Source organism: Coccinella septempunctata, chromosome X, assembly GCF_907165205.1.
Source record: "Coccinella septempunctata chromosome X, icCocSept1.1, whole genome shotgun sequence".
Lineage (NCBI taxonomy): Eukaryota > Metazoa > Arthropoda > Insecta > Coleoptera > Coccinellidae > Coccinella > Coccinella septempunctata.
Window position 1 is genome coordinate 9,025,707 of NC_058198.1, and position 20,659 is coordinate 9,046,365.

General features: G+C 34.2%; 6 protein-coding genes across 10 annotated transcripts in view; 3 read left to right on the plus strand and 3 right to left on the minus strand.

The window, feature by feature from the left end:
* Positions 1-264: 264 nt before the first annotated feature.
* On the minus strand, positions 265-3,904 carry LOC123321473. The gene is made up of 6 exons (XM_044909095.1): positions 3,591-3,904; positions 2,382-2,558; positions 2,109-2,204; positions 1,479-1,750; positions 1,112-1,371; positions 265-1,052 (listed from the first exon to the last, which is right to left on the minus strand). Exons 1-6 carry the CDS (start codon positions 3,640-3,642, stop codon positions 359-361), a joined length of 1,551 nt encoding a protein of 516 aa, XP_044765030.1. The 5' UTR covers positions 3,643-3,904; the 3' UTR covers positions 265-358.
* Positions 3,905-5,317: 1,413 nt separating this feature from the next.
* LOC123321446 (tripeptidyl-peptidase 2) lies at positions 5,318-10,913 on the plus strand. The gene is made up of 14 exons (XM_044909051.1): positions 5,318-5,444; positions 5,533-5,701; positions 5,760-5,888; positions 5,941-6,124; positions 6,225-6,530; positions 6,585-6,828; positions 7,141-7,337; positions 7,529-8,714; positions 8,883-9,117; positions 9,174-9,418; positions 9,476-9,690; positions 9,816-10,095; positions 10,250-10,418; positions 10,528-10,913. Exons 2-14 carry the CDS (start codon positions 5,546-5,548, stop codon positions 10,750-10,752), a joined length of 3,771 nt encoding a protein of 1,256 aa, XP_044764986.1. The 5' UTR covers positions 5,318-5,444; positions 5,533-5,545; the 3' UTR covers positions 10,753-10,913.
* LOC123321447 (E3 ubiquitin-protein ligase MSL2) lies at positions 10,803-12,958 on the minus strand. Of its 2 annotated transcripts, none has more exons than XM_044909052.1 (6): positions 12,353-12,958; positions 11,873-12,288; positions 11,628-11,822; positions 11,352-11,508; positions 11,037-11,122; positions 10,803-10,963 (listed from the first exon to the last, which is right to left on the minus strand). In XM_044909052.1, the coding sequence occupies exons 1-6, from the start codon at positions 12,702-12,704 to the stop codon at positions 10,934-10,936; spliced, it is 1,236 nt and encodes a 411-aa protein (XP_044764987.1). In that variant the 5' UTR covers positions 12,705-12,958; the 3' UTR covers positions 10,803-10,933. The 2 variants fall into 2 exon arrangements, 1 of the variants encoding a protein (XP_044764987.1); XR_006538862.1 differs by having other exon boundaries at positions 10,803-10,886; positions 10,968-11,122; positions 12,353-12,957.
* Positions 12,959-13,053: 95 nt separating this feature from the next.
* On the plus strand, positions 13,054-14,618 carry LOC123321717 (uncharacterized protein B0303.7). The gene is made up of 2 exons (XM_044909449.1): positions 13,054-13,777; positions 13,830-14,618. The coding sequence occupies exons 1-2, from the start codon at positions 13,154-13,156 to the stop codon at positions 13,959-13,961; spliced, it is 756 nt and encodes a 251-aa protein (XP_044765384.1). The 5' UTR covers positions 13,054-13,153; the 3' UTR covers positions 13,962-14,618.
* Positions 14,619-14,937: 319 nt separating this feature from the next.
* LOC123321718 (cysteine-rich hydrophobic domain-containing protein 2) lies at positions 14,938-16,200 on the minus strand. Its single transcript, XM_044909450.1, has 4 exons — positions 16,039-16,200; positions 15,851-15,976; positions 15,321-15,531; positions 14,938-15,251 (listed from the first exon to the last, which is right to left on the minus strand). Exons 2-4 carry the CDS (start codon positions 15,970-15,972, stop codon positions 15,084-15,086), a joined length of 501 nt encoding a protein of 166 aa, XP_044765385.1. The 5' UTR covers positions 15,973-15,976; positions 16,039-16,200; the 3' UTR covers positions 14,938-15,083.
* A 396-nt stretch (positions 16,201-16,596) lies between these two features.
* LOC123321375 (SLIT-ROBO Rho GTPase-activating protein 1-like) overlaps positions 16,597-20,659 on the plus strand; it is a 35,729-nt gene continuing 31,666 nt past the window's right edge. For all 4 annotated transcript variants that reach the window (XM_044908921.1, XM_044908923.1, XM_044908922.1 and 1 more), the window contains exon 1: positions 16,597-16,912. In XM_044908921.1, the coding sequence (XP_044764856.1) occupies positions 16,831-16,912 (82 nt within the window). In that variant the 5' untranslated portion in view covers positions 16,597-16,830. The remainder of the gene's footprint in view (positions 16,913-20,659) is intronic.

The window sequence follows — 20,659 nt, forward strand, 5'->3', positions numbered from 1 at the left end:
AAAAATATAGGTTGAACTTAAAAAATCTTTGTTTTGATTAATTCGATTCTACTAACATGAAGATCTTCTCGTAAATTTGTACAAGTACTTTTTCGGCTAAATAGCAAACAATGTTATAAGACTACGCAATCTTAAAATTTAAAATCGTGAAGATTTTTTTTGAAAAAAGCCTCCCCACGAGAATTATTCATAAAAGTGCGACCCCGCGTTTTCACCATTTTTTCATGTTTTGGATCTGGGAGATATTGAAACAAATTAAGAGTGAACATTTCATTATTTATTATCAAAAATATATAAAATAACTGTAGGAAATATGCTCTATATATCATTATATCTTTCGAATGTTTGGAAGTATCAATTATTTCAAACTGATCTCTTTAGCTAGCTTCATAACTTGTTTAGTGGAAGATTTTGTGTTCCCCGCTGGTTTAATAAGCTTAACATCAATTTTCGGTTTTGTCAAGAGTGACGGTTTAGGCTGGAGGTTAGGTTTAGGAAAACTGCTCTTCATAGTTGGAGAAGTTGGTGAGTTATTGGAAGATGTTGGCCTAAACGGATTTCTCAAAGGAGAAGACTTCGGCGATTGATCTTTATTCGGCGAACCCATCGAATTAATCGACAATTTTCTATCAGTTGATAGCCTTTTTGGGGGTGGCGGTTTTTGTTTTGGCATCGTCACTGGGGATGATTGCAACAATTTCTCCTTTAGCGACGAAATGAGTGGAGATCCTGTCACTTCTTTCTTAGGTGTCTCTGTAAGATCGATAGATACTTGCTCGTCTTCATTTTCTTGCACTGTTGGAGACGCCGCTACCAACACATCATAGATCTCCTGTTCTTCATCTTCAGAAAACGAGGGGGTTTCTGAAATGGTAGACTGTTTGCCCCATTGTTCCATGGAAACTGGATTATCATACGAAACAAGTGACTCTGAAGATTCCTTCCGTTCCACAGGCAATGGTGGCAAAGGAGTCTGTTGCCTCTTGGTCGGAAGAGTTACCACTTCAGGTTTGGGAAATGGATTTTGTGAACTTTTATGTGGACTTTGTGGCCTGAAGAATTTTCAATCATTTTCAGTCGCAGAATTGAAAAACATAACAAGGGTACCTACCTTATAACTTCATAGATTTCTTCCTCTTCATCTTCTAATTTTTCTTCTTTCTTAATGCCGTTTTCTACTTTTAAAATCACCGTATCGTAGTGCTCCCCCTCATCACTATCTTCTTCACTATTGATGCATGTTTCTATCACTGGAACCTCTTCAATACGTGGCGATTTTTCAAATTTGTGTGGCTGCCTTTCGTCGTTCTGACTGTATCTGTTGATTCTTGTTATCCATTGAAGCATATCTTTGTGGGTCTGGGCTAAGAACTGAAAAATTCTGACGGTATTTCCATTTTTTCTAACACATTTACAAGAAAAGAGATTTAGTTGTAAGAGATACGCTGAGCAATTTGTCAAATAGGGGGATGTTTTACCTGCCACTTCTGCTTGGTATTCTGATTGATCAAGGCGAACAATTCAGTTTCATGCTCCCCCTGTTTCGTCGTTGCTATCATTTGGGCCTTATGTATTCTCAAGCAATAGGCGTTACATGGTTTGGAATCCTTATCATTGGAGTATATGAGGAACCAATCCTTGTGTATCACAGCGTATATTCTTTTCAATTTTTCAAAACCAAATATGAACTTCGTCTTCATATAAATGTAACCATGTTTATCATCGAGGGGTAGATCTCTCACAGGTACACCTAGGACATTATCATAATAATAGGTTTGTTCGTAGAGTGGTTTGAAACGGTTGTGAACAGAGCAAGCGCAATTCCATTTTAGGGTAGCGAAAATCCATTTGCGCTTGCTCTGTACAGTTCACAACCGTTTCAAACCACTCTACGAACAAGCCTATTATAGGCATAAATGTTGATTTGAAGCCCATTAAAAAAAATTGAGTTTCGATCGGGTACAAAATTTTTGTTATGTCTGGAATGTTAGTTACCTTGTGTAGAATTTGATAAGCTGAACTTTAGATTTAGATTTTATAGCGTGACGGGAAAAAATCAATCAAATCTCACCGCATACAAGATTCTGTCTCAATATAAAATTTATCACCTGCAAATGGACACACATCATTGTTCTCCACTGGAATTTCCTTCTCGTCCTCTGCATCCATATATATAAGATCCTCCTCTTCTACCTCTTCGTCTTCTGAAAGTAGAATGCCGAAAATCGATATGAATGAAAAACTGTGACCAATAGAAAACCAGTTTAAATTTTTTTCCAACTGATTCATTTAATATTTTCATTTAAATCGGAGTGAATTGAATTTATGTATGAATTTATCTAGTTTTCAATGCTGATGCTGATAATGAGCCCAATACTCACCCTTATCATCATCCACCGTCCTCTGCTCGTCCATTTGCATGTAACACTCTCCATTGGTAATATTCGAAATCTGTTGCAATTGAATTTTGGAACGTTTTATCAATGTTTCAGCCTGTTTTTGAGTTTCCGAAGAGAATATTTCTTTGTTAACGCCATCTCTCAGAAATAAGCATATATCTGAAAAAAATGTTCACTGATTTTGCTTTGCTAATGCCATTAAGAAATTGCATAGCCTATAGAATTTATTTGTTCTTATGACATGGATAGGAGATGGATTGGATATTTTGCAGCAGTCGATGTCATTTTTGAGAAACTGGATAATTCTAAAAGATAACTTTAGAACAAGTATAGAAAAAGTTTTCGTTCGAGAGTAAACTGTGTCAGCTCCAATAATACAGGGTGTCCGAATTTAACGTTCATTTCGGGGAAATGAAGGAAACTTTCATAAACTTGGGTCTTAAAATGCACGCACTAAGTTAAAAACTTAATGTGAAATTCGTAAATTTGTTTTCAGAAAATTCACGAGTGTACTAACATTTCAATGCCACATAATTTTTTGATATGAGTAACAGCAGTTACAATATCCTGATTCATGTATATGAATTTTGTGGTTCACTTTTTACACACTTCGCGATGTGCCTTATAGAATATGTGCTTTTTCAAATCATACTCCTACATCTGAATTTCAAAAATCAAATTCTTCTTTTCGCTGAAATACATATCTAAAAAAAAAGCATAATATTCGGTATTTACACAGTAGTTTGTGAAAAAATGCTCGAAGTGGTGACTTTTTTCAAATTACGTAAGTTTCCATGTACAAATGAAGAGTGAAGCACTCCCTACAAGGTTGAGGGTAGGTTTTTAAAAGGAAACCCTTACTTTTTGTACCAGAAATGGATAGATTTTTGTTGCTAGTATGATTTGGTCTTCAATGTGGATTTTTATTATGGAGATGAAATGTTTGAACTTATTCAGAAAAATGCTATCAATTTTTCAGGTTTGAATGTAGGATAATATTTATTCTATTTTGAAATGCGATCGAATGATATAAAAAACGAATAATATCTATATACTATAATACTATATAAGGATATAAAATTCAACTTTTGGCGGTATGATTTATATCCTGAACTCTAAAAGCAGACTTCCTGCCTTATCTTATCAACGAAAAGCACAAGATCGTGCATTTATTCAAAAAAATTTACTCACCATCTAATAATTGACTTAGGTTTATGTAAATTAAACCTATTTCTTCAGACATTGTCACATCGCCTTCACCTATACTAATCAGCGGAATTAGCCCACCTAATTCGTACTCATTCAATCAATTAAATCACTCAACATCACAACGTGAATTCTGAACTAAAGACACACCGACACACTCAGCATTTAGACACTTTTCTCTCCCGCGTCGATTCCAGCTTATTCTTAAATCTGAAAATGCACCGCATGAACTGGGATGGTATACTTGACCACTAGTTTCATGTTGATTTCAACGCCCAAGCAAAAATTTAATGATTACACTGATAAGTATTTAATTCGTTAATCGTTCTCTAGGTGGCTTTCCCCGTTTTGCTAAGCATAAATCTGATGTAATAAAGGAGTCATCTAAGATTGGAATTAAGGTTTGAACATTTGCGCTTTATTATTTCCAATGGTGGAAACTTTAGAATGGAAATATCGAATTGAAAATGATGGAAAACTCACAACTCCACCTCTATTCAGACTTTGTCTCAGAAACTATCTACTGGAGATGATTCGATGAAAAATTGCACAAAAATCTTGTGGCTTTCCATTTCCAACAACAATTGTCCAAACACGTTTGGCTGTACTATAGAAGCGCACAATTTCAAAAGTTGAGAATTACTACTGAAAATATAAAATAATCCTACTCACTTCATCCACCTGAAGATGCTACTGTGATAACGAAACCCGTGTACTGGTAAATTAACTCATGTTAGTGAAAATCACTTATTTTAGTTTTGATTTGTTTTCTAATTACTCGGATATGTGTGCGTTTTTCCTTATAGAAATGTAGACCATGCATGAAGTAAACACAAATTAATATACTATAGTATATTAAATTAATATACTATAGTATATTAATTTGTGTTTCTTCTTCAGAAACACCCCATATTCTAGGTACTTTAGAAATACATGTGTACATGCAAAGTAATTTAGTTTAATTCCATTGGTACTTTCGAGTCTAGTACATACAACTCTAAAATAAGCTTGAAGAACTAAGAAATGATCCAATGCATCTTTGAGCACTAGGTGTGTAGGTATAAAACCCTTGTTCATATAAATATAAACAAGGATTTTCATATATCGATTGATATATGAAATTAGTGCAAGAATTCACGCAGGAGCAAATCGTTGATTTCATTTTTAATTGATTTTGTTTCAGAGATTGGGAGTGAAAGCCCTAAAAGGTTTGTGAAAAGGATTTTCATGTATTTTCGGGGCCAAAAATGTTGTGAAAAGTGAAGAGGCAGAGGGAAGAGGGAATATCATATTAGCGATAATTCCACCATTGCCGCACCTCAACCCACAGCAGCCCAAAATTTTCACAAACTTGAAGCTGTATCTTTACAATAGAACGAGAGTGAAAAAGTTCAGTAATTTGATCTCGCATAAATTGATATCAACAAGGATTAAGTCCTTGATGTCAGCAATCAGTAGTAAAAACAAAATTTCCTCAAGTTTTTTTGCAAAAAAAGTCCTTTCGGTCCATTAAACTCAATCAAATTTTTCATTGTTTCAAGGACAGATCTCACTTTTTTACGTTTATTAGTTCTGTGCTACATCAATTTTTATCATGTAATCTTCTAATAGGGATTACATACTCATAATAAAAGCTTTATTAGATAGATAAGTTGAGTGATTCACACTGTATATAACATCAAAAAGCGAGCACAGATCTTTAATATTTTTGGTTATGTTTTATTTTCATTCTGTGACAGTGATTATTATTCCGAAATCCGTCATTTGTTTGTAGATGATTTGGCTAATTTTGAAATTAAAACAGAAAGCTGAATAAACGTCTCGTTGAAAATTACGGAGGTAAGTCTTATTCAAATAATTGCTTTTCCGAGTTCATTGTTAAGTTGGTAGGTGTCTTGGAATTGGTGTCTAATATTGATACTTTTAGAAATCACATTAAAATGACGACTCTAGAAGAGTTCCCCACAATATCCTTATTACCTAAAAAAGAAACAGGAGTATATTCTTTCCTAACTAAGTATCCGGAATACGATGGAAGAGGTACAACTATAGCAATATTGGATTCGGGGGTAGATCCCGGGGCTCCGGGGTTGCAGGTTTGATGGATAGCAATATAAAAAAACGTAGGATGTTAATATACAAATGTTATTGTAGACTACTACAGAAGGACATAGGAAAGTAATACATCGTTTTGACTGCAGTGGTTGTGGGGACGTCTGTACGATAACATCTGCTCAACCTTCAGATGGTATTATAATAGGACTTACTGGACGGAAGTTGCATGTAATGTATACCCAAAGTATCTGTAGTTTTGTGTCAGTGAAAATTATTATAGATCCCCGAGGATTGGAAAAATCCAACAAATACTTACAGGATAGGGCTTAAACATGCATATTGTTTATTCTCTGAAAGTTTGAGAAAACAGATGAGGCAAAAAAACAAGGAAAAATGCTGGGATACTGTTAATAGAGATATTTTGGCTAAGACAAGAAGAGAATTAGCTGCATATGATGGTAAAGGTAAATAAATGACTCTTATATAATGAGAGAATATTTGAATTATCATTTAATAACTTGAATATTACTTCATTTCAAATAAACGAATCACTTCTTCCCATAGATTCTAGCTTGTCAGATGCAGAAAGAATGAAAAAGGAGGACTTGGAAGCAAGACTTGAAATGCTGCTGCAGTTTGAAAAAAAAATGGTGGACCCAGGACCAGTTTACGATTGTTTGCTTTTCCATGATGGTGAAATGTGGAGGTGTTGTGTTGATACAAGCGAAATTGGAAATTTGAAGGAGTGTCGCGTTTTGGGGGAATATAGCAAAACGGGAGATTATGCACCACTCACAAAAGAATCTAATTTGAATTATAGCTTTAATGTTCATGACGATGGAGACACTTTAGAACTAGTAGGTTTATGCTGTGAGTTTTACTTTTTTTCACAAGGGTGCCAAACTATAAACGAGTTTTTTCCAGCTATACACGGCACCTTGGTAGCAGCAATAGCTTCTGCACATTTCCCAGATAAGCCAGAGGAGAATGGCGTCGCTCCTGGTGCCAAGATTATTTCCCTGTCAATTGGAGATGGGAGATTGGGATCGATGGAAACCGGTACTGCTCTAGTAAGAGCAATGATTAAAGTTATGGAATTGTCAAGAACTGAAAATATTCATGTGATAAATATGAGTTACGGTGAACACTCCCATTGGTCTGACACAGGGTGAGATGGATTTTAAACAAGGAACTAAAATATCATGTTTCTCTGAACAATATCTCAGTTAGGCCAATCCTGGGGTAACCCCAGACAAACAAAATTTCACAAAGAGTTGATTATGTTTAAGTGACTCACCCAAAAAAGTCAGATATTTGAAAATAACTGACACATTCTAATTTATAGTATAGATGGTGTATTGACCATCTAGAAAAAATTATTTCGATATTGTAAAGTGAAGGTACGAAGCGAAAAACAATTTTGTATTCACCATAATCCTCACTTATTTGTATTCATAACTAACATTAATGATTATTACAGACGTATCGGTGAGTTGATGCTTGAAGTTGTTGATAAGTATGGAATTACTTGGGTGGCATCTGCGGGAAATCACGGACCAGCCTTGAATACAGTTGGAACTCCACCAGATATCAGTCAGGAAGTTCTAATTGGGGTAGGAGCTTATGTTTCTCCGGAAATGATGCTGGCAGCTTATTCAATGCGACAAAAACTGCCAGGTACACATCTGTTTCAAAATATTTCTGAATGGCTTGCCATTGCGGTTTTTTCCATCCATTATATCAAAAAAATTTGTTGGTTACGAGTGTCTGATATTGAATTTATTTGTTCTTATCTTTAACTTCAGTCTGTTGAATTTATCTGTAATGCAACGTTATTGGTTGTGATGCTGTTATTCTGCATCTTTCAGGGATGCTTTACACATGGTCGTCAAGAGGTCCGACAATTGATGGAGGGATGGGAGTGACAGTATGTGCACCGGGAGGTGCAATAGCTCCTTCTCCGAATTTTACACTTACTTATTCACAACTATGTAACGGCACATCAATGTCTTCCCCCCACACAGCAGGGGCAATCAGTCTTATCATCTCTGGTCTCATTAAGAGGAATCTACCGTTTTCACCCTACAGCATTAAGAGAGCTATTGAAGCATCCGCTACTTTTTTACCAGAAGTGGAAGTTTTCGTACAGGGTAGCGGGCTACTTAATGTAGAGAAAACATTCGATCATCTGGTTAACTATCACGATGCCAAAGAATTGAATGTACGCTTCGACATAACTTGCGGAAATAATAATAGAAAAGGTATCATTAGCAGAAATAAGATGAGGGTTCAATCCTTCTGTGATGCTATATCGATTGAACCACATTTTCTCAAGAGCGATAGTGTACCCGCCCAAGAAAAGATTAATTTCAATTTGCGACTGGCCTTAACCTGCGATGCGTCCTTCATCGATATACCGTCCCATTTGGATCTCTCGAATACTACAAGAATGATAACGGTGAAGGTAAATACTGGTGGCCTTAAACCCGGAGTTCACAGCTCATGGATAAAAGCGTATGATCGGAGTAACATTGAAAAAGGACCTCTGTTCAAAGTACCGACCACTGTTATTATTCCGGAAGAATTGAATAAGCCCAAGTATAACTTGACACATACCGACGTATTGTTTGAAGCCAACACTATTAAAAGACACTTTATCCACGTGCCAAATTTGGCCACTTGGTTCCAGTTGCATCTATCGACTAAGAGTGAGGAGTCTAGTAAATTTGTCGTGCATGTCCTTCAAATCCTTTCAAGGAAATCCTGCAAGACGATAGATTCCTATGAGTCCGTAGTGATCAATTCCCAAACGGAAGCAACGTTGGCTTTCAATGTCATTGGTGGAGCGACAGTCGAAATAGTAATAGCCAAGTTTTGGTCCGATATTGGGAGCGCGAAACTAGACTATAACATCGTGTTTCGGGGCATCAAACCCAGCACCAACTGCTTGACGATGCACTCTGGTGATGGCGTTCTTGGTTTAGAAGTAGCTACATTACAAGGAGAAGAAATTACCCCTTCTTTGGTCCTCACCACAGCAATACAGGTCGTAAGGTAAGATAATATGGATCTTATCAAAAAACGATGCATAAAGTGATTAATGAACCATTATTCACTGATTGTCTATCAAACATTCAATCACTTGTGATTTATTCGCCATTATTCAATAGACAGATACTATGATGGAGATATTGCTGATATGTATTATCTCTTTTTTTTCAGACCATCTGAAGGGAAAATCGCAGCCTTGACACGTCGCGACTTGATCCCCTACTCACGGCAAATATACGAACTTGTATTAGTTTACAATTTCTCGATTTCAAAATCTCTCGAAATAAGCCCCAACTTTGCGCCCTTAAGTGATGTCTTATACGAGGGGGAGTTTGAATCCCAGATGTGGATGCTGTACGATAGCAATAAACAATTGAAGGGTATCGGAGATGCTTATCCGTCCAAGGTTTGTCCGACAGAATATCGAAAGCTCGACATAATAATCGTTTTTTTTTCTTTCAGTATTCTGTGAAAATTGACAAGGGGGAGTATGTTATCCGTTGTCAGGTTAGGCATGAAAAACTAGAATATTTGGAGAAGTTGAGTGAGAGTCCCATCCTTATTCACCAAAAAATGAGCAACCCCATTGCGGTGGATTTATATACTTCCTACAGCAGTGCGATAGTTTCTAACAAAAAAACTACAGGTTGTTCGACCTCAAGCTCGATGGTTGTAAACCTCTATATCGCCCCCATACCAAACGACAAGTAAGTTGAGAACATTGTAATATGATCAAAAATATTTGTATCTCTCTTTTTTTCCAGGTTACCCAAACTGAACGCACAATATTTAATGGGGAGGATTTCGTTCGTAAAGGATGAAGCTGCCAAGAAAGTTGATACTTATCCTTTCAAATATATCCTCACCGAAGGAAACAATAAAAAAAATACTAGTAATAATGAAACATCAGCCAAACTCAAACTAGAAGAAGCTAATGAGCAAATAAGAGATATGAAAATACAGATGCTCTTAAAACTTGGTAATAGTTGAATCATGATCTTACTCAATTAGTTTCTAAAGTTAATTTTTTGGCGTTTACTTTCTCAAATTTGTCAGTATAGCCTAACCTCACCCAGAGTTGATTGATTGAGTGTAAATTTTCAGATCCGGCTGATGCGGAGAAAATGTTTGAAGATTTAAACAATGATAAGGCAGCCAGTACCAGCGCTTCCCTTTATTCTACATTTTTGACAGTTATCGATCCCCTAGAACCGAAAACTTCTCTGCCTTCCTTCAAAACTAACGATGAAGATAAGTCTCATAAAAGTACCAGTAGAGTGATATCGATCTGTGATAAAATTTTAAATATGGTCGATGCGGATGCACTTCTGATCCATTCTGCTATAAAAACAGACTCTAAAGCGGACTCTGCCAAAAATAAAAAGTTCGTATTTCACTGCAAGTAGATATCTGAAATTTTCATCTCATCACTTCAGATGATGAGCGACTCCTGTTTTCTATTCATATTAATTACTCAATTTCTTTGGAGGAATGTTTTTAACTTTGTTGAATGTTCTTCCAATCTAATTTATTTTCAGAATGGAGGCCCAAAAAACCGCATTGATTGAGGCTCTTTGCCATAAAGGAATTGCAAAATGTCGATTGGCCCCCGAAACTGATACGGAGGAATCAAAGTCCCATTTGGAAGTCACTGAGATATGGAAGAGTCTGGGTAGATTTGTTGATCTGAATGACTCCACGTTAAAGGTAAACTTACACATTCAAAAAAAAGAGAAAGCCTTTAGAATAATTCTGCATTAGTTATTATCAGAATACTTTGTTTTAATTGCCTATTATCATTATTCCACATTTTCAGTCTGCTCCAGCAAATATTCTATACTTCTTGATATGGTATTCTCACTTGAAAAAATGTCACGGTAAAACGTTCAAGTATCTGTGGAGGCTTCAGGAAGATCAGAAAAACAAACTGATCGAAGAGAAATTGATTGATCTCAGTGTATTAGTTGGATGGCCCCATGTGGAAAAGCATTTGAGAAGGACGATAGTTTCAAAGTTTTCCGACGACTACCAACTATTTTGAATACGTTATTAATTATTTGACCGTCTGCTGTGTGAAATGATTAATTTTGCTCTTGTTTCAAATTTTAATGATTTTTGCTCTTTGTCATTATAAAAAATAGTCACTTAAAATTTTGTATTCTTGTTCCAGCATTTCTGAAAAATAATAAAAAAATTACACTCCATAGACTTTGATTGCAACTTCAATGTTCACTGTTATTTATTGCTTGGACCTACAAAGAAAATTCAGATTTTGGCTTCTTCAGATTCGTCTTTCAATATAAAAATTCATTTTTACTGTCATACTTCTAAGTTTATGTCTTCTTCTAAGATAGGTGTATTCATGAGGAGGGTCGTAGGAATCGATAAACCATTGAAGCCACCTGCAACAACTAGAAATAAAAAAAATTAGCGAGATTAATCTTGATATATGAAACAGCTGGATCAACAATGGCCAACATCTATATGCTTTATATAAGCACCAGCATGCAAAATAACACATTGGTAAATTCAAGATTTGTTTGAAACACTAAACTAAAAAACCGTTTTTCCAATTTCCACATTAATTAAATAAACTTCTTAGAATGCAAGCACAACTAATGACTAGAATAAATCACTCACCTTTGTACGTTTTCAAACCAATAGGATCAAAGCTGAAATGTGGATCTATATCAACATTTCCCAGTTTCACTGGCTGATTATGAATTATCTGAGGTTCTGATATTTGTGGATTTGACGACATCTGATAGGAATGGATATCTGGTATTATAGGTCTCACCTAGAATTATCATACGAATTAAAATGTCTGTTGAGTCGATTAGAAATGAGCTCTCAAGTTTATTTATTTCTCATACTATTTATCCCTACTAGGAAATAAAAAATTACTGGCAATCGTACCTTGAGACCATCTGGCCTATGTGGATTTCTACAACCTCTACATCTACATTCAATACAAGCTTTACTCTCAACATAACATGGACATCTTTGGCCACAACAGGTCAGTTTACCAGGAGTAGCTGTCGCATTTCCACATCTACATCCTTTTTTGGATTGTACTATACACTTATTGACTGGTTTCTTAAAAACGGGAACCTGAAAATATCAACATTATTCCCTGTTTTACAGTATACAAAAGCAGTTACCTTTTCAACAGAATCTTTCGACATAAGAGGCATGATTTGTTGTTTCAAATCGCTTCCTTCATTTGGTTTTCTTTTGATTGTTATTTTATTTATTGCTCCAGGATACATAACCGAGTAGAGATTCGAGCCAATATTTGATCTACTTGGTATGTTGGATGTGTTAGAGGAGTTCCCAATAGACATAACATTTGGTGGTTGAGGAGCGGGATTATTTTCTGCAGGTGTTAGTTGAAGTGTTTGTGTGGATGAATTCGTATAAACACAAGGTAGGATATTATAAGTTGATTTCGGTATACCGCCCTCACTTTGGTAGTCGTCATGAAATTCTGAACCTTCTCTTATAAGTGCTAATAGATTGCTGGCACCTCTTTCGACGCTTGAAACTGGAGAAACTATGGATGCTTGCTCTAGCAGTCCTACAATCGAAATATCGATGGTAACAATGAACATTTATTTAAACTACACACAACGTTTTCTCACCTCCATAAATAGGACTTTGGGTGAGGTGCTGACACATCTGCTGATAGCATTGCAAAAGAATTTTCAAACTCTTGTTCTCAATATACTCCACACAATTTCGACACCATGAGCATGCAGGTTTTAATTTCTTTCTACCACCTTTACACTTTTTACATATATGATGATTACATCGACCTGCTGTGGGAGATTGTGGGTCCACTAGTAAGTTACTGCACACTACACAACTCAAGGAGTTCCTCAAATAAGGTAATAATCTATACAAATCCTGCCATGTTGATGAATTATTCGGATCAGCTTTGAGTATAATCTGATTAGTAGTTACATATAAGCTCACTGAATTCATCTTAGTCATGCTTTTTCCGTTTAATAATTTTTTTCATATATTTACGTGCGTAAAATTCCATAAAATAAAATTGTCTCCCAAGGAATTTGTTCGCTCGTCAATCACGCAATAGCGCTTTCAATAATCTGAATAAAAAAATCTATTTAGAGTAATTAAAATAAATATATTAATGAATGATTTCGAAAACGAAATTATTCAGGTCGAAATTCAAATAAATAAATAACAAAAATTTCCCAAATGACAGATACTTGACATTAATAAATAAATAAACACATGCAATTTGACAGAAATCTGTCAATTTCTGATGGAAAAAATTTCTATGAGGGTTCTGTGGTTATAATTTTTGATGGGACGTTATGTCATTGTCAAATAAATTTGTCACTTTTTCTAGAATCATATTTTTTATTGTCGAAATATTTTGAAGTCAGAAGTCTCTAACTTTTCGGTGTTATTTCAAAATGCCATTAAGAATACCATCTTCGCAAAGCAAAAAGAAACCTCCACCAAGGCCTCCTCCCCCAAATCTAAACAAATTGAAGAGTAAATCTACTCATACCATACACAAAAATTGTGATAATTTCAACCTTATTGATTGGAGTCCACCTAATTCACCCAAAAGTGATACATTGCCTAAATTTGGAGGAAGTGTTTCCAGCTCTTTCAGCAGTAGCACTAGCAGTCTAGCTTCTATAAAAAAATCTACCGACTATGATGGACTTCTGGCTACAAATTTTTCATCCACAGTTTGGGGTACAAATTCAGTACAAAACTCGAATAACTCTACTTCTTCGAATCGCTCTATTATTAGGAATAATAATTATGGACCACATAATATCAAATGTAATGAGAATAATCTTACTAGTGTACCATCATCGTCTATGTTTGGCCCAACTATAATCAGACCAAGAAATAGAATGAATGCAAAACCAGAACTACCAAGTGTGTCTGATAGTCCACCCTCTTTACCTATGCCTACAGGCCCACCACCAAGTCCACCTAAAGATGTGACAGATGTTATTACGCCTTATGGTATTGCTTTATACGAGTTTCCAGCCACTCAACTAGGTGATTTAGGCTTAGAGGTGAGTATCATTATGTTATTCTGGACATTATGATTCATAATTAGAATTTTAGGTCGACGATGTTGTTATTTTAATAAGAAGGGTAAATAAAGAATGGCTTTATGGACAAGTGAATGATCAAGAAGGTATCTTTCCAGAGAATTTCATTCAAATCATCAACCCTCTTCCTGAAGACTTGAGATGAATATCTTGTTAACCAAAATTGAATTACTCATTGATGCAGGTCAAGTTATTATTTCAGATATATAATTCAACTCAAAGCCATACAAGCTGGAAAGTTGATTAATTTATTATTTCATTACTCAAATGAGTGGAGTATTATTTTTTTCATTCAAATGTGTTGATAATTGTCTATGACATCGGTCTTGTATGATGATTGTTTATTCATAGCACCAATTTACAAGAACATGATCAATTTCTCTTTATGTATGAACCACATACTACAAGACCTTTCAGTCTGCTATGAAAAACTGCAGATTTACATGAAACCCAATTTTGAAAGATACACTTGAACCATTTTAGTGGTTATTCCGTCCTTAAATCTGGATTATCAAATGATTTGAACATTAACTTATTGAGTTTACTGAATATTACTTTTATATATTTTATTTCATTCATTTCTTTTCTTAACCTCAACTAATTTCAATTTTAATTGTTGATGTAACTAATGGAGATAAAGATCTTGGTACTAACTGTGTGATCATCAAAGATGTATTTTTGAATGTGATATTTCGGTGCCTTAGGAAAGGCTTATATTTTTGTACTGTATATATGTAAATCTTGTATTGGAGATACTTTTAGATTATACTCTACAAAAATAAATATATTTTCTGTGATGTAACTGGTGGACTTTTTAATTAGGCTATTTGATTATTAACTCATTAGGACTTTCCTTAGTAAACTCCTCATCTGATAAATAGATTTTGGCTGTGTTTGTTTAACTTCCCCTTAAAGAATAGGATAACACAATAAATATAGTAATCATCAATTTTAATAGTGAAAATTGAATAACTTATTTCCTGCAGGATCTCCACAAATTCTCAAAAATATTGCACATCAACTGTATTTGCTTAAGATATCTGAAAAGGCAGCTTGAAAAGAATTGTTATTAATATAACATTATGTAAACAGTTTGATCAAATCTATACTATTCTCCAGAATTAGTAAGCATGATTAACAGTTTTTTTATTTCCTATTATCACAAAGATTGAATATTCACAAGTAAGATTTGAATAATGAGATTCTTGTATAAGTAAACAATTGTTCTATTCCTAAATATATACAAAATATCATATAATCCTATCGGCTAATCAGGTCTGTAGATTGGAATTTTTGGCAGAAATTCTATGAGTATAACATATTCCATCATCGATGAAGAATCGCATTGCTGTTTCGATAAGCGCCAATGTAATCCTAATTTATTATAAAGATAACTATTTTCCCACTCCAACAGTTTATTTAAGGAATGCTGTGTCTAAAAACGAAAATTACATATAAATAACAGGCAATATGTATTGATGATCACAAAGCATACAATACTCACTCTTTTACTGAGACATATAACAGGCCATAAGGAACAGCCCAGGGTACAGCAACAACATATACAACCACAGAAAAGCCATTTTACGTTAACAGGTAACGTCTTTTTTAATATTGTGTTTATTCTCATAACTGTTTCTTTGAATTCTTCAGGAGCTACTCTAGAAACTAGCCCAGAGGGAAAATCAGTACTGAAACGATTGCTCAAGCCAAACCTGTAAAGTAAAAATCTATTTTACCTGTCCATCTGGTATGGATAGAAATTGGTCGTATAAAAAATTAGAATTACTCATTGCATGACAACTCGACCATGTGCTTTTTTTCGGCTCATAATGCACTTGTCATACTGATATATATGAAATATACAATCAATGATTAAACACTCAAGATAAGGAATGCGATCTCCGAATTTTGAATACAAACTAGAATTCAACCTTCATTTTATTTTCGAATATACTTTCATCATGAACAATATGTTTCCTCTAGTAGAATAAATGATCACAGAAAAAACAGATTATAATTCAAATTACTCACACAGTCATATTACCAGCACCTCGTATTATTACAGGATCTGGTACTAGAGAAACATCAGCTGGTTCGATTTCATCTACAATTTCCTCCTCCTCTTCATAATAAATAGCATCAAACCCTTCCATGGAACTATGGAAAAAATAACCAAGATTTTCTTCACAACAAGTAATATTTATTTATGGATAACTCACCTATAGAATTTTTATTAGAGACTGCTTATACTACTAAGTAAATTGTGCGGGTTTAATTTAATTTCTCTAAGTGAACTTCTGACCATTCTTTGTTTACTTTCTATTTTGCTTCATTCTCGTTCCTACTAAAATTTTATCATGTCTATGTTCTTGCAAATTCTGTGGTGCAGTGTCTGAGCACTGATGAGTTTGCTCTTTTTGAATTTTTCTGTGATATCAATCAACGGTGATTTTAAATTTTGATTTAGATTTTGATTTTAAATTCGATGATTTATTCGTCTAATTATCAATTCACCTGAATATTCGAAAATAAAAGTGAAAAATTTAAATTTTCTGGACAATTGTGTCTTTTTGTAACTTATTTTTTGGATTAAATAATTATCTACGATGGTACATTCGTCTGTTTATACACGAAAAATATAATCTTTCAGTATATTACTATTTAAACTTACTATTTTTATTTGTAATTGTTATCTGTATATTACAATAGTTTTCTATGACCGATGTTTGTTGCTAAACTTCAAATACCGTGTTTTTAAACGGACAGAAGACACTGAAGACAGAATTGTTGAGCAAGTTGAGTAGAAGTTTGTGTTGGGTAGTTCATTCCAAGAATTTTCCGATTTTCACGTAATTTTCTTCAAAATATGCTTTTTCTTTGTGAGCGTTAGTAGTTTATGTAAATAAAAACGGAACCTTCCTGATAAAGTGATGTGCCTACATAATATAATCGATTCGATGAAAGGATAAAAATAATTTTGTTTGTATTCAAAGAAAGGTTCTAAAATTCAGATGAAAATGGATGAAAATGAACAAGAACTGAAATCTCCTATTAAGAGGCTTGGATCCACCAGAAAACTTCTTGTGTTCAACAGTGAGTAGTGGTATTCATAAACTGGTACTTTCTGCTAACAGACATATGAGAAGATATTCCAATCTTATGATATTTTGATTTGTTTATGTTACTCCTATTATAATTATATTATGATGATGATGATTATAATTATATTATGATGACAGCATACGATTTGTATTTGATTTTCAGTTATATTTGGTGATTTGAAAGGTTAGGTTTTACATGGTTAACACACCTCCTTTAACAAACCTTTGTGCAGATTTGTTATCTGATCACGATCAGTCATTTCCTCACTTCCTTGTCGAATTTGTGAAATGAATGTAGGAAGGCGTCTACATTTTATCCCAAGAGTTGAATTAACCGCCAAGATTAATTGTGTGTAGGTTGTTTGAAAATGTTAATCTTTCATGCCTTCTGTGAAAGACAGTGTCACCCTATTGTTATTGTTAACGATGGGGCGAGGCAGCTACCTCTCTTCAGTTTGTATTAAATGCACCTATTTCCGGAGAACCTACCCATAAAGGTTATGAATTATTCATTTTTTCATTCATAAACCCTTGACTCAAAGCCTTAAGTTTTCCCAAGTTCACTGAACATTCTCCCAAAATGCTCATCGTTTTTTTCGATCAAATATTGATTTACTCGAATTAGAATTACAAAAAAGCTACTGTATATTTATTGCTTCATAGAAAATGCAGTTTTCTTCAGAAACACATATTTCCATTGATTTTTTCGTGTAAATTCAATACTTTCTACGCCACTGGTTAGCGGCAGAATTGAGAGGCGCAAACCTATTAAGAAATCATAATTCCTAAACTAATGTAGTTTAGCTTGTTAATCACACTAGTGCTTTATATCATTATATTAGGCATTAACATTTACAACAATGTTACAATGCATATACCTAACAAGAATTGTAGGTGTACGCAGGCGCCATAGCTTTCTTTCACCCCTCTGTACCCACTATCCGGCAGACAGGGACGGATTCAGTGCAAATCCGAAAATTATTCCGAACATTGAATCAGTTTCTGCTCATGGTACAATAGTTAGTCAAAATTGTACTTAATTAGGCCTTCGCAATTGAGAGCAAAAAAAATTATAACATTTTACGTTTTAAGGGATGTAGGTACCGAAAATCGATTAGTAAAAATCAGTTTTTTTTTTTGGAAAATCCAGAGTTGAATTGGTAGAAAATCAATTGTCGTTAGACAACTGCCTTCTCAGCAACATGAAACTCCTTCAAATTCGTTACCAAAGTGGTAGACACACACTAAAGCTTAAAGATTTCGTTACTTTGTGACTACCATTCATAGATCCTTGCACTGGGTCGCATAGTTTTCGCCTAGTTGTGCACAGTGTAAAGATCAAAGATTGCAGAGTTAGTTATTATCTTTGGTAAAGATTTCATATAATTTTTGTATAGGTAGTGGCTAAGAGGACACAAAGACTAAGGAGTTTATATAGTGGTTGTATATTCGTGTTCTGTGGGTTGCAGTATGAATTTGGACATGGAGAAGTTCGTTTGAGTTTCTACTGAAGGGCTACCAACAATAGTTTGAATTTGAAAAAGTTTTGGTGAATAGATATGGTGTAATGGTGTGAGAGTGACAAATCAAAATAAATTGTTTCGGTTGAAACCCAAATCACATTATAGATTGGATACAGATGGAAAAGGTTGCCCTCGAGCAATCTGATAGTACCATGTGACAGTGTGAGGGAGTGCCAAGAATGTGAAAGAATGGAAATATCCTCTAAGATCTACAGAACATCTTCAGTTCAGGTGGCCTAGCCTATGCTTCTGTATCAACGGAGGCCTGTATAGACATAATTTTTGTCCATATCAATAAAATTATAACACAGCAATTATTTGTTTATTTCATATCTTCCTGAACCAGTTGAAAGGATATGTTGCCATCACAACAATAAAACATGAAGATCCGAAAGACTTCTTAGTGTTCAAGAATGATTATGACACATATACACAAATATTGGAATCGGTACTTTGGAAATAATGAATCTATGCATTGAAATACATACATATAATGTTGATTAAGAATTTTTTTGGCTTCAGAGTTTCATTATTTCATTCAGAAGAATATATTGAAAACCATCTTGTGGTTCAAGAACAGCAACTTTTCAATTACTTTCGTTCTGTAAAATGTGCATGCCAAGCTGTGAATATAATGAATTCTTGCTTCAGAAATTGCTGGATAGTCTTTAACATATCCATTAGTTTACGAACCTATTGACAACGTGTCACTAAAATGGTGGTTTTTAAGTATATAGTATCCCACTCGATTTTTTGTAAGGTTTTCCCACAGAACAGGGATTGTTTTTTGACAACCCTTTGAAATTCGGAAGCTTCACTGGATAACACCCCATTTCATTCAATTTCCCTGTATGGACACTAATCTCTTCAATATAAATTCATATGTTTGAAGAACTTCAAATGAAAAAAATTATGCGAATAAAATTTTCTTGCCTGTAATTGACTGCGTGATGATTATATTCGATTTAATCAGAAGTTTATGGGTTAAAGTAAAATGTATTATACTTGAGATGACCCTACAGAGCATCAGTTTTGTCCGTTTATCCTTAAATTTGAAAAAAAATTTAAGGTGCGCATCCACCATATTTATGTCTTCAGTAATGAATACAATGCGCAGTTTGAACTAGGAAAAATTTTATTTTTAAAGTAAAATAAGTTGCCAATTGTAAAACGACGAAGTCGTTCAGTAACTGAAACTCAGAATAAACCCATATTAATATTTTTCTTAAACCGCCTGCCATTTGTTGCTTCCTAGTAGGGCAATTCTAAAAGAGTCGTGGTTCTATAAATAGGACCGTCATATTTCCCTGTAAAAACTCTGATGGATTAAACTTTCGTTCATGATTAAAATGCTGAATATGTATCAAGCGTTATACTTCATATTTTTGTAGCTAGCAACGTCGGATGAAACATTGAAAATTCGACTGAAATATTCATTCGGATTTCGTGATCTTTCAACTGTTCACACTAATACACAGAGTATTCATGAATTTATTAAGAAATTGGTATCTAAGATTTATCAAGAATACTGAAGCAATTTCTTTAATTTAATGAACTATAAACTATTCATCCCTTTCAGTTTTTCAGCCCCACAACATTTCACATTTCGCTATTATAAAACTTCATATTTTTGGAGAAGGATCAAATTAGAGGTTCTGGGCTGAAGAAAACGTTTCGATTTTCGTTTGTCGTATCTCATAATAAATTATATAAATAGTTGCATATGAGTATTCAGGAAAAGCTCAATTACATTATATAAACTAATTCAACTTTTGCTTCAGTCAACCAATCTTTTGACCTTCTAGTTCACAGGATCTTAATCCCTCAGACTTTTGCTAACAAGTTACTTGAAAAACTACTCTACATAACTGACAGTGATTTAGGGGGTATGACATTTTTGAGAAGAAATAATCTCCGAAAAATTCTAAAATTTTTGTGTTTGGTGCCATGTCAAATAATCGATACAATGGTTTGAGGTTCAATTTAATAGAAAATGTTGAGTGAGTTTTAATTTTTATAATTTTTCAAATGAAAACACATGTTGGAGGAAGTTGAGCGAGTTGATAATGGTACACAATAACATAACACTGCCTCCAAAAAAATCCTAGTTAGTTTGCTGCAATATTTTGCATTCTCCCTCAATTCTATACGAATTTTATCAATTTCTAATCTCTCATGTCCACGATGCATTAAATAAATAATATTAGGTAGAGCAT